We start from the raw sequence: 13,917 nt of genomic DNA, 5'->3' as shown, positions 1-13,917 counted from the left end.
TCATTTTTTTTCCTTAGCTTCTAGTCTTTTTTTCTCATCCTCTCTTTCCTCTTTATTCATTTCTCTTTTTATCCATACCTTTTATATTGCTCACTGTCTGCTAGTTTCCTTGTTTTTGCTAAGATATTCTCTGCAGTCATTTGTGACCTGAATTTAACCTTTATTGGTCTGGTCCTATCTGTATTGTATTTTCTGAGTCTATGCATTACTTCTATTTGTTTCCCTATTTCTGGTTCCTCTTCTTGAACTACTTCTAATATATTATTTACTTTTTCCTTTTCCTCCTTTATTCTTGTAGTCCTATTTAGATTATACTTTTCTTCCATCCCTAATATTTTATCTGCCAAGTCTCTTACTATGTTCTCCTTCTCCCTCATCACTTTAATAACTTTGTTCTTTCATGTGCTGTTCCATTATACCTCTATATTCAATTTGATTGTGCTCTTGTACTTTTTCCAACCATTTACCTCTTTTGCTATGGACTCTTTATTCTCTTTATTACTCATCTTCAATTCCTCATTCTCTTCCTTTACTTCTCTTAACTGTCTTTTTAATTCTACTCTTTCTTTAGTTAGGTTTTGATTCTCCTTTTTTAGTTCTTCCAGCTTATCAACTCTTTGAGTAATTGACTTTATTTGGTTAAACTTAGCTTCCCAATTTTCATTCATTTCTTTTAATTTCTTCTCTAAATTTACTAGTCAGGGGAGGTTGTCATATCCTCCCTCATCAACTCCATGAAAATAGTTATCTTCACTTTCCATTGCTCTGCTCTTATCTGTATTTCTAATCTTTACATTTTTTACTAATCACATCGACTTCACCATCAGGCTGTCTCTTGTATACATAGCGTCTGAGTTGATCCTGGGCCCTCTCTTCCCCATCCTCATTTCCTTCCATTTTCCTCAGTAATCCCTCCCCTTCTCCTTTTTCTTCACCTTCCCACTACGCCTTGAAACTTGTAGAAATCACCGAAGTCCAGACTTCGCTGCTACTCCGACCGGCGTGTGTGTGTGTATTTAACTAGTATTTTGCAGGATGAGAAAACCTGGATTGCTTATGCCAAGCATCGCACTAGTCTCTAGATCAGTGGTTCTTAACCCCTGGGTCGCCAAGCCATTTTATTGGGTCGCTAAGGGTTTGCAGAAAATAATTATTTTCCCACTACAAATATATTATAATTATATACTGTAATAATTAAAATACATGATGCCTAGTTTTAGGATTCTAAGCAGACCATGATTAAATAAAAACTCCAAAGCAGAACATTTATTTGAAGTGTTTTGAAATTTCAATGTAAAACCGACAATTTGAAGTTTTCCGTACATAGGCTTGGGTCGCGATGCTTGATTTGTGCAAAATTTTGGGTCGCTGCCAAAAAAGGTTAAGAACCACTGCTCTAGATGGAACATTCTTAGAGTTCCTAGGATATTTTCACAATACACTATTCATGCATTGCTGAATGTTCATTCCGTGCCATTGATTTATGCTCATTTGTCTAATAAAAGCCAAACTTAGACAAATTTTCTAGGGTGGCTGAAATAATTGAAACCAGATCTAGCACCCAAAACTATTCAAATTAATGTATGGCAATTTTCACATTCTTATATTATTTCCATCTTATTTTTGTATGACTTCAGACTATTTCAAAATATTTTCAACTTTCTTATCATGTTTTTCTATATCTTCAGACAAACTATTTTCAAGCCATTTTAACATTTATATAATGTTCTATTTTCATATATAAAATTACTTTAATTCTGGTCATTTTTGGGGGGTAGTTGTAATGGGGAGTTATTGTTCATGGGTGGTAGTTGTCCTGATACCACTCATATGAGTAAGTTGCATTGCACAGGTCACATTGGAAAGGCTTCTCTCCTGCGTGAGTGATCATTTGAGATCACCCTTTTGTGAGAAAGCTGTATTACACCGATCACATTAAAGAGGCTTCTCTCTTGTGTGGATAATCATGTGACGTTTGAGAGAACTCTTCTGTGAGAATGCTGTATCACACAGGTCACAATGAAAAGGTTTCTCTCCTGTGTGGGTCATCATGTGCTTTCTGAGATTACCCTTCTGTGGGAAAGCTGCATCACACAGGTCACACTGAAAAGGCTTCTCTCCTGTGTGGGTCATCATGTGCTGTCTGAGATCACTCTTCCGTATGAAAGCTGCATTACACAGGTTACAGTTGAAAGGCTTCTCTCCTGTGTGGGTCATCATGTGATGTATGAGATCACTCTTCCGTGGGAAAGCTGCATTGCACACGTTACAGTTGAAAGGCTTCTCTCCTGTGTGGGTCATCATGTGACGTTTGAGGTGACTTTTTAGTGAGAAAGCAGCAACGCACTGCTCACACTGGAAAGGCTTCTCTCCTGTATGGGTCATCATGTGACGTTTGAGATCACATTCTTGTGAGAATGCTGTACTACACAGGTCACATTGGAAAGGCTTCTCTCCTGTGTGGGTCATCTTGTGATATTTGAGGTATCCTTTTTGTGAGAATGCTGCATTGCACACGTCACATTGGAAAGGCTTCTCTCCTGTATGGGTCATCATGTGACGTTTAAGAACAGATTTTTGTGAGAAAGCAGAATTGCATAGTTCACACTGGAAAGGCTTCTCTCCTATATGGGCCATCACATGATGTTTGAGATAACATTTTTTTGAGAAAGCAGAATTGCATAGCTCACACTGGAAAGGCTTTTCTCCTGTGTGGGTTATCATGTGATGTCTGAGACCATTCTTTTGTGAGAATGCTGCATCACATAGGTCACACTGAAAAGGTTTCTCTCCTGTGTGGGTCATAAAGTGCCTTCTGAGATCACTCTTCTGTGAGAATGCTGCATTGCATAGGTCACACTGAAAAGGCTTCTCTCCTGTATGGGTCACCTTGTGCCTTCTGAGCTCACTCATCACTGGGAAAGCTGCATTGCACAGGTCACACTGGAAAGGCTTTTCTCCTGTGTGGGTCATCATGTGACGTTTGAGAGAAGGCTTGCGTAAGAAAGCTGCATCACACAGGTCACACTGAAAAGGCTTCTCTCCTGTGTGGGTCATCATGTGACATTTGAGATGAGCTTTCTGTGAGAAAGCTGCATTGCACAGGTTACACTGGAAAGGCTTCTCTCCTGTGTGGGTCATCATGTGACGTCTGAAATCACTCTTACACGGGAAAGCTGCATTACATAGCTCACATTGGAAAGGCTTCTCTCCTGTGTGGCTCATCATGTCACATTTAAGGTCAACTTTTTATGGGAATGCTGCATTGCACAGGTCACATTGGAAAGCTCTCTCTCCAGTGTGGGTCATAATGTGATGTTTGAAGTGAGACTTTCTGAGAATGCAGAATCACACAGGTCACACTGGAAAGGATTCTCTCATTTGTGGGTCATCATTTGATATTGAAAATGACTTGTGGGATAGCTGTGCCACATATGTCACACTGGATTCTCTTCAATGCATAAGAAATTCATGAAATCTAAAGAAAGGTCTCCCAAAGAGATGTTGATAATGACCCTGAAAAAAATGTAATTATAAGATTGACATTTAAATCTCAGATGTATTTGTTTGATTACATTGATCTAATCATAATATGCAGGAAAGGCACAACACTTGTTGGGTCCTATCTCCTATTCTTCTATTTCTATCATAGCCTCAAATTCAGATACAGTGCCAACTTGATAATCCTTGATTTCTAATTGTCATATTCAAATTTGAACCCATGTTTTACTTTACCTTAGGCTATTTCACCTAATGTATTCCACATATTTATGCATCAATATAAATATGTATAATATGTAATAATAGGATTATGGATTGTGTACACAAACCATTTTATCATCAAGTCCCTTTGTACCTACACAAACTATGCAGATATCTACACTACTCATCTCCAACTACCACTTGAGTGCTATTAATATTGGTCAATGAATATATTTATCTAATATTTGGTTTTATCAATATTGTATATATACACAGATCACAGAGACCTCACAGTTGACTTATGTGGAAATTGGAGTATGTTGGAGGACTGAGAGGCAAACCGTTAGAATAATGATTTCTTTGAAGGAAATATACAAGAGGACAATAGTAAAAGATAAGATGTCAAGATGAAAAGTGGTAATGAGAAGAGTTCCACAATGATAAGTGCTTGCACCTATAATATTTCTTGTCAATGACATGATGGAAGGAACAATATGCTATGCCAACATGAGAACAGTGAAAAACAAGAAGGATGATAGACTATTGCAAAAAATATCTAGACACTATTTTTGAAAGGATCCAATAATGGAAAATGAAGTTCATTACCAAGATGCAAAGTACTGGAAATGGGCAATAGTGGCAAAAGACCATCCTTAATTTCTCCAATACAAGTCAAATTTTCACAGGCAGCATCAGCAGCCTGATGTACGATGATTCAATGATGCATCACAATAGTCACATTATGAAATATAAAGTTTCAGCTGTATTACTCATTCTTTTTCACTCTAAATATTAATAACCACAGAAAATATGATCAGGCCAGTTCACAGAATATGGGGCCACTCAGCTACAACTACAAGATAAATACAATCAAGACCCCCAATGCCAGCATCCTCGTATACACAATCATGTCTCATGACATCTACATAGGCGTCATCTTATGGAAGGGAACTATTGCTCGAGAAGTGAATATATACAATTAGGAATATACAGTGGAAACTTCAAAAATAGCAAACTAACTAGTTATTATAATGGTGTTTGCCTTCACCTGTTCATACTTTTTCACTACAATGTAATGAAACACAGCTTCCAGATCAACTCTACCAGTCATAATTCCTGGCAATATTATATACCAATAAGCCCTTATGTCCTAAAGGGGTGGGTGGCAGTGCCAAAGCATATCTTTCACCCATCCCACACCCTTTTATTAGTCTTATATTTGCCTAGTTGTTGGTTTGAATTACATACTACTCTCCATTTATCAGGGAGGTGACATCCATTTCCAGGTGCCTATTTTTTCATTACACATTGAGTATATATTTCCATTTTTACCCTCCCTTGTGGTAGGGGGAAGAATGAATACTTCCACTGAGTCTTCCCACTTGGGCTATAAAAGCAGTTAAAACAAGATGGAGTGTGGGTCTAGACATCCTACTCTCTGTAGCCCTATGGGTACATTCCTTCGAGACAGCAAGGCCAATTCTTAACAGTAGCTATTGATTACCTGCCCCAAGAGTCCAAACACAGATGGCATAGGTGATAGTTTGGCCACAGCCATGCACCTCTTGCTGTAGGCTTGTCACCTACCTTCTTCTTCATGTTAATCTTCCTCACAGCCCTTTTTTAAGGATGCAAGATGTTAATGTTCCATAGTTTGATTCAAATTAACAACTGATTCACTGAATCCGATCTTAACTTTGCTGCTAAACTCATTTTTCATTTTTCAGGAAATACTCCCATGATTTTATTTTTGTAGAAATAGCACCAAAAGCCTATGGATTAAACTATAAGATAATGATTTCTGACACCCTTGAATGAAAAGTAAATTATCCTACCAACCCAATTTAATCTGTCACCACTTCTACTAACATGGGGTTGGGTTTGGTTAGACTCACCCACCCCCTCCCTGGCCCCTCCATCAACCACTACCAAAACATACAGGCGAGATAAGCTTACCAAGTTACAGTTATACAGTAAGGACAGCCACATAAATTTAGCTATAATTGAATTTGTCAAAAAAAATTGTGCCCCAAGGCAATCTTACTCTTAAATCATAATGGCAAAAAAATTGTATAATATAGCTCTTGTATAAATACACATGTTCACTTTTATTTATATTTTATATATAGACCTCAGGAATCGTGTTTAATTTGAGCATTCTAGTGAGTTTCTGGCTAACATTCTACTCACTTTTGCTACCTGTTTTGCAAGCAAACTCTAGTATCCTTCACACTGGGTATCTTTTTCCCATGACTGGCAAAAACAATAACAAATGACTTTAATTCTGGTTGTTATTTTTGAGGGGTAGTTGTAATGTGGGGTTATTGTCCATGGGTGGTAGTTACCACTCATATGAGTAGGTTGCATTGCACAGGTCACATTGGAAAGGCTTCTCTTCTGTGTGAGTGATCATGTGACATTTGAGATCACCCTTTTGTGAGAGAGCTGTATTACTCCGATCACATTAAAGAGGCTTCTCTGCAGTATGGTTCATCTTGTGACATTTGAGAGCACGCTTTTCTGAGAATGCAGAATCGCACAGGTCACACTGGAAAGGCTTTTCTCTTGTGTGGATCAACATGTGACGTTTGAGAGCACTCTTCCGTGAGAATGCTGTATCGCACAGGTCACACTGAAAAGGCTTCTCTCCTGTGTGGGTCATCATGTGACGTTTGAGGGAATTCTTTTGTGAGAATGCTGTATCACACAGGTCACACTGAAAAGGCTTCTCTCCTGTGTGGGTCATCATGTGCTGTCTGAGATCACTCTTCCGTGGGAAAGCTGCATTACACAGGTTACAGTTGAAAGGCTTCTCTCCTGTGTGGGTCATCATGTGATGCCTGAGATTACCCTTCCGTGGGAAAGCTGCATTGCACAAGTCACATATGAAAGGTTTCTCTCCTGTGTGGGTCATCATGTGACATTTGAGGTCGCCTTTTTGTGAGAAAGCTGCAATGCACTGGTCACATTGGAATGGTTTCTCTCCTGTATGGGTCATCATGTGACGTTTGAGATCACATTTTTGTGAGAATGCTGTACTACACAGGTCACATTGGAAAGGTTTCTCTTCTGTGTGCCTCATCATGTGACATTTGAGATACCCTTTTTGTGAGAATGCTGCATTGCACACGTCACATTGGAAAGGCTTCTCTCCTGTATGGGTCATCATGTGACGTTTAAGAACAGATTTTTGTGAGAAAGCAGAATTGCATAGTTCACACTGGAAAGGCTTCTCTCCTGTATGGGCCATCACATGACGTTTGAGATAACGTTTTTTTGAGAAAGCAGAATTGCATAGCTCACACTGGAAAGGCTTCTCTCCTGTATGGGTCATCATGTGCTGTCTGAGATCACTCTTTTGTGAGAATGCTGCATCACATAGGTCACATTGAATAGGTTTCTTTCCTGTGTGGGTCATAAAGTGCCTTCTGAGATCACTCTTCTGTGAGAATGCTGCATCACATAGGTCACACTGAAAAGGCTTCTCTCCTGTGTGGGTCACCATGTGCCTTCTGAGCTCACTCATCACTGGGAAAGCTCCACTGCACAGGTCACACTGGAAAGGCTTTTCTCCTGTGTGGGTCATCATGTGACGTTTGAGAAAATACTTGTGTAAGAAAGCTGCATTGCACAGGTCACACTGAAAAGGCTTCTCTCCTGTGTGGGTCATCATGTGACATTTGAGATTAACTTTCTGTGAGAAAGCTGCATCGCACAGGTTACACTGGAAAGGCTTCTCTCCTGTGTGGGTCATCATGTGACGTCTGAAATCACTCTTCCATGGGAAAGCTGCATTGCATAGCTCACATTGGAAAGGCTTCTCTCCTGTGTGGCTCATCATGTCACATTTAAGGTCACCTTTTTATGGGAATGCTGCATTGCACAGGTCACATTGGAAAGCTCTCTCTCCAGTGTGGGTCATAATGTGATATTTGAAATGAGAATTCTTTGAGAATGCAGAATCACACGGGTCACACTGGAAAGGATTCTCGTCTCTGTGGGTCATCATTTGATATTGAAGATGACTTGTGAGATAGCTGTGCCACATATGTCACACTGGATTCTCTTCAATGTATAAGAAATTCATGAAATCTAAAGAAATGTCTCCCAAAGAAATGTTGATAATTACCCTGAAAAATATGATTATAAGAATGACATCCAAATCTTTGAGATGTATTTGTTTGATTACATTGAAATCATCATAATATACAGGAAATGTGCAACACTTGTTGGGTCCTATCTCCTATTCTTCTATTTCTATCATACTTAGCCTCAAATTCAAGTACAGTGCCAACTTGATAATCCTTGATTTCTAATTGTCATATTCAGATTTGAACCCATGTATTACTTTACCTTGGGCTATTTCACCTAATGTATTCCATGTGTTTATGCATCAATATAAATATGTATAATAATGTGTAGTAATAGGATTATGGATTGTGTACATATACCATTCCATAGTCAAATCCCTTTGTACCTAAACAAACTATGTACGTATCCACATTACTCATCACCAACTACCGCTTGACTGCTATTAATATTGGTCAATGATTATATTTATTTGATATTTGGTGATATCAATATTATATTTATAGAACTCACAGTTGACTTAAGTGGAAATTGGACTATGTTGGAGGACTGAGAGGGAAACTACTAGAATAGATTAATGATTTCTTTGAAGGAAGTATACAAGAGGACAATAGTAAAAGATGTCAAGATGAAAAGGAGTAATGAGAAGAGTTCCACAACATTCAGTGCTTCCATTGATAATATTTGTTGTCTATGTCAATGACATGATAGAAGGAACAACATGCTATGCCAACATGAGAACAGTGAAAAACAAGAAGGATGATAGACTATTGCAAAAATATCGACTATTTTTGAAAGAATCCAATAATGGTAAATGAAGTTCATTACCAAGATGCAAAGTACTGGAAATGGGCAATAGTGGCAAAAGACCTCCTTAAACTCTTCAATACATGTCAAATTTTCACAGGCAGCATCAGCAGCCTGATGTACGATGATTCGATGATGCATCACAATAGTCACATTATGAAATATAAAGTTACAGCTGTAATACTCCTTCTCTTTCACTCTGAATATCAATAACCACAGACAATATAATCAGGCCAGTTCACAGAATATGGGGCCACTCAGCTACATCTACAAGATAAATACAATCTAGACCCCAATGCCAGCATCCTCGTATACGCAATCATGTCTCATGACATCTACATAGGCGTCATCTTGTGGACAGGGTTAAACTATTCTTCTAGAAGTGAACCTATTACAAAAGACAATCTGTCACCAGACAGATATATCAGCAGGATTGTGGGAGAATGCACTATTGCAGAAGATTAAAGTGGCATTTCACTATATGGATGAAGAGATGAAAAAAAAAAAAAAAAAAAATTGAAACCTCAATTCATCCAAGATTGGAATATGTGTCAGTAGTATAGCCCCCACATAGAATGAAGGACATAAGCAGGATTGTGAGAATGCAAAATGAAGCAACCTAACTAGTCCTCAGCCTAGCAGATAAACCAAATTAGAAACAGTAATAGCAATGGGTCTGCCAACTTTGAAAAATGGAAGAGAAAGAGATGATATGATTACAGTATTCAGGTCGCTAAAGGGGATAGATTGCATTGATAGAAGAGATCTCCTGATTAAAGATGGGAGGGCTTCAAGAGGTCATGGGGACATATCAAGAAAGATAACAGGTCTAATTATGTGAGGAAATACAGTTTTCCATATAGATGCATAAATACATGGAACAGCTAAGGTGATATAGCCTAAACTCAAACAATACACAAGTTCAAATTTATATATGATAACTGGAAATCAAGGAAATAGTTAAAGTTGGAACTGCTCAGGAATTTGAGGCTAGATATGATGGGGAAAAAAAAAAAAAAAAAAAAAAAAAAAAAAAAAAAATGACATGAAAAATTGTCACCCCAGAACTCCCACATAAAGAATCGTCACCCCACGAGATCCCACCTGAAGAATTGTCGCCCCCAGTAACGATTAGGTTAGGCTAGGTTTAGGTTAGGTTAGCTTGAATGGGGGGTTATGCTTATTGTCGTTAACTTATACAACCGAAGAATCATAAACCCAGAATGACCCACATGAAGAATTGTCACCCTAGGATCCACATGAATAATTGTCACCCTGTTGAAATCTGGGGAGATGGCTCTTCATGTGATATATATATATATATATATATATATATATATATATATATATATATATATATATATATATATATATATATATGGAATAAGAGACCATACCCAATGATAATTGATCCTTTCCTGTATACTAAGGGTTTTTCCCCCATTACGAGGGAGGTAACCAAAGTGAAAAGGCATTCCACTCCCACCCACTCCACCCCTCCCACTTTTCCAGGCTCCACCAGGATGATTGGTTATACCAGCATCACACCCAAAGCCCAGGGTCATAAGAAATGCAGCAAGAAACAGCACAACCACAGCAAGGCCACTTCATTTAATCAGCAACCCTGTCCCCTCATACAGAATAAGATGGGGAGAAACCCCTTCTGGCTGTGTCAATATATCACTCACACATAACAGCTCCCTAACACTCCATCCCTAACCCATCCCCTTCAGTGCATCACAGCATCATCCATACATGACCATTCTCCACCCACCCCTATCTTCCCCCTTCCTTTCTCAATGGCCCTTTTAACCCATCTATCTCATCCTTGGTCACCCCTTCATGTTCACTCCATCCACCACTGACTTCCACACTTCTTTTACTAATCTTTCTTTACTCATTCTTTCCATGTGTCCAAACCATCCTAAGACTCTTTCACCAACCTTATCTCCCAACTGTTTTTCCACCCCTGCTCTTCTCCTCACCTTCTTTCTCACTCTACCCAGCCTAGTAACCACTACCATACTTCTCAGATATCTCAAACACATTAACCTCTTCCTATCTTATGTTCCATGTTTCTGCTCCATACAATCCTGTCAGTACAATCACCCCTTCATACAACCTCTTCTTAGCATCTATTATCTATTCCCAAATGTCTATTTCTTATTACACTTTTTCAAACCTCAAGGCATTTACTTGCTTTTGCTCAATCTACAGTCTACCTCCATCTCCACTCCTCCCTTTCCCACCACATGTGCCCTCAAGTATCTAAAGTTATTCACTTTCTCCACCGTCTCTCCTTTAATACTCCCTTCCAAATTTCTGCCATCCTCTCCCTTTGTACACCTCATCACCTTACATTTACCCACATTTATCATCAACTTTATCATCTCACACACTTTCTCAAAGTCTGTCACTAACTCCCTTAATCCCTTCTCTAATCCTGCCACTAGTGCAGTGTCATCAGTAAACAACAACTGGTTTATCTCCTATTTTCTTTAACCATCTCAAAACTCCTGTCCATTACCCTTGCATTTAACTCATCCATATACACATTGAAGAGCCATGGCAATATGACACATACCTCATGAATTCCCACCTTTACCTCAAACCAACCACTCTCTCCATTTCTAATTTTACCACAGGCTCTACTACTCTCGTAAAAACTTGACTGCTCTTAACAGCTTTCCCCTTACTCCATATGTCTGCAAAACTTTCCATTGTGCCTTCCTTACCCTGTCATAAGCATTCTCCAAATTCATAAAGGGCCACAAATCACACTTACCCTTTGCTAAAGCTTTCTCACATAATTCTCTTAACACAAAAATCTGATCCATGCAACCCTTAATTTACCAATTACTCCCTGTTCCTCTCCTAATACTCTCAATCACAACTTTCCCATAAGCCTTCCCAACTACACTCAACAAACTGATCCCTCTCAAACTACTACAGTCACATTTATCCCCTTTTCCCCTGTACAGTGGAACTACTGAACACAGGCACTCCTCCGGCACTCTACCCTCTTTTAGATATTAAACAACCTCACCAACCAGTCCACCATCACTGAACCTCCCTCATTTAGACATCTCACATGACACCCATCTAACCCAGGTATGTATTACAAGTGAACATATACAGTTAGGAATACACAGTGGAAACTCCAAAAACGGCAAACCAACTGGTCATGATGATGGTGTTTGCCTTAGCCTGCTCATACTGTTTCACTACAATGTAATGAAACACAGCTGCCAGTTCAACTCTACCAGTCACAATTGCTGGCAACATTATACACCAATAAGCCCTTTTGTCCAATAAGGGTGGGTGGCAGAGTCAAAGCATATCTTTCACCCATCCCATAGTCTTTCGTTTTGCATTTGCCTAGTTCTGGCTTCAAACTCCATACTTCTTCCCAGTTTCTAGCAGTAACTTTTAATGACCTGCCATGACAGTCCAAGTGCACATGGAAAAGGTGATGGCTTTGATAGCAGCCATGCATCTCCTGGTATAGGCTCATCCCCTCCCTTCTTCACTGTAAAATATCTGGAGGTCCACAACATGTTCTCTTATCAACGATGTCATACATTAAGGTTTCATAGAGTGATTCATGTCAATTTGATATGGATTGCTACTGCTAAACTCTTGTTTTTTAATTTTCAGGGGACACTCCCACTAGTTAATTTTGGTAGAAATAGCATCAAAAGCCTATGGATGAAACTATAAAATAATGATTTTTGACACCTTTGAATTAAAAGTAAATTATCTAGCCAACCTAACCTAATCTGTCATCAACTATACTTAGATGGGGTTGAGTTAGGTTAAACTCAAAACATAAAAATGAAGGAGACTGCAAGGGACCATAAGGCTTACACTAGTCAGTTCCATGTCAATAATACCTGTCATCCCCATCCATAATGTTGTCTAACTTTTTCTTAAAACAACTGATAGTTTCAGCAGTTACAATATGAATACTAAGGCTATTCCATTTGTTGACTACACTATTGGTAAACCAGTTCTTCCCCATTTCTTTAACTTAAGGTGTCTAAGCCTGTCTTCATAAGGTAAATTTCTCAGTCTGTGTATCACTGTGATCATTCTCCTCCGTACTTGTTCTAGTGAATTGATACAGTCTATAGGATGGAGACCAAAACTGTACCGCGTGGTCAAGGATAGGTCTAACTAATGCCAGATATAGTTTGATAACTACCTCTACACTTTTATTCGTAACCATTCTAGCAATGAAACGTATTGCTTTGTTAGTTCTGTTCCTGACAATAATGCACTGTTTCCTGGATTTAAGGTCAGGACTCATTAGAACTCCCAAGTCACTCTCACACTCCATTTTCTCTAAAAACGTATTATCTAAGCTATGCCTGCTTTCTAGGTTATATAAACCTATGTTTAACATGTTGTACTTTGAGATATTGAAGCCCATTTGTCATTTCACCAAACATGTGAATGGTTTATTAAATCCTTCCTGCAGAATCTCAGCATCTTCTCCTGACCTAATTAGGCATCCTGTTTTAGTGCCATCCACAAATTTATTAGCATCACTATCAATCTCATTGTCCAAGTTCTTTATATGCATAATGAACAATAAGTTACCAGATGAAATCTCCAACATGAGCCACTGTGCAATATGTGTACAAGATATAATTGCTGGCAACACTACATACCAATAGATTTTTTCCTCTTAAAATGGGGGTATCATTGTCAAAGCATACCTTTCCCCCATCCCACACTCTTTCATTGGTCTTGCGTTTGCCTAGTTGTTGGTTTGAATTACATACTAGGGTAATGTGGGGGATTAGTGTACATTGGGGTGGAGAGTACAAGCTCCGTTAAAATTAGAGAATTTATAGACGAGCTGTTGGAAACACTGAGAGAGGAAGTGACGTCAGTAAACATGATGGCTGCTTTCATTCCTCCTAGCACGCCGTGTATGGTTTGGAGGTAAGATTTTTCTATTTTTGTGGCATCCGATTTAACTTGAGACATTCATATCATATTATTTCCTCATCTTGAATGCAGCCTGATCAGGTTGGTAAGGTAATGAATATGAATATTAGGCAGATGCATGTAATATATGAAGATAAATCTAGGTTTTATCCAACATTGTTGCTGTGATACTGGTTTGAAGGCAGTATGGCTAGGAGGGGGTGTAGCGTACATTGTTGTAAGGGGGTGCAGCTAGGGAAAAGGTGCATTATGTTGGTAAAATCCTCTCTATCAAGGATGACACCAGCTATAATGTATATTTTCTCCAGATCAAGTCTAAGTTTGGTATTCCAGACAAGTTTTGTTTCCCTCTAGTAGAGGACA

General features: G+C 38.8%; 1 protein-coding gene across 1 annotated transcript; it reads right to left on the bottom strand.

Moving 5' to 3' along the window:
- Positions 1 to 1,090: 1,090 nt before the first annotated feature.
- LOC143030620 (uncharacterized) lies at positions 1,091 to 3,345 on the bottom strand. Its single transcript, XM_076193784.1, has one exon. The coding sequence runs from the start codon at positions 3,226 to 3,228 to the stop codon at positions 1,936 to 1,938; it is 1,293 nt and encodes a 430-aa protein (XP_076049899.1). The 5' UTR covers positions 3,229 to 3,345; the 3' UTR covers positions 1,091 to 1,935.
- Positions 3,346 to 13,917: the final 10,572 nt, after the last annotated feature.

This window comes from Oratosquilla oratoria, chromosome 12, assembly GCF_046742065.1.
Source record: "Oratosquilla oratoria isolate Oo_2021 chromosome 12, ASM4674206v1, whole genome shotgun sequence".
NCBI lineage: Eukaryota > Metazoa > Arthropoda > Malacostraca > Stomatopoda > Squillidae > Oratosquilla > Oratosquilla oratoria.
Note: the sequence above shows the minus strand (reverse complement) of the source record. Positions and strands in the feature narration are given on the sequence as shown.

Coding starts and splice junctions, on each gene's coding strand:
- LOC143030620 (XM_076193784.1), bottom strand. CDS start 3,228: ATGATGAGCCACACAGGAGAGAAGCCTTTCCAATGTGAGCTATGTAAT.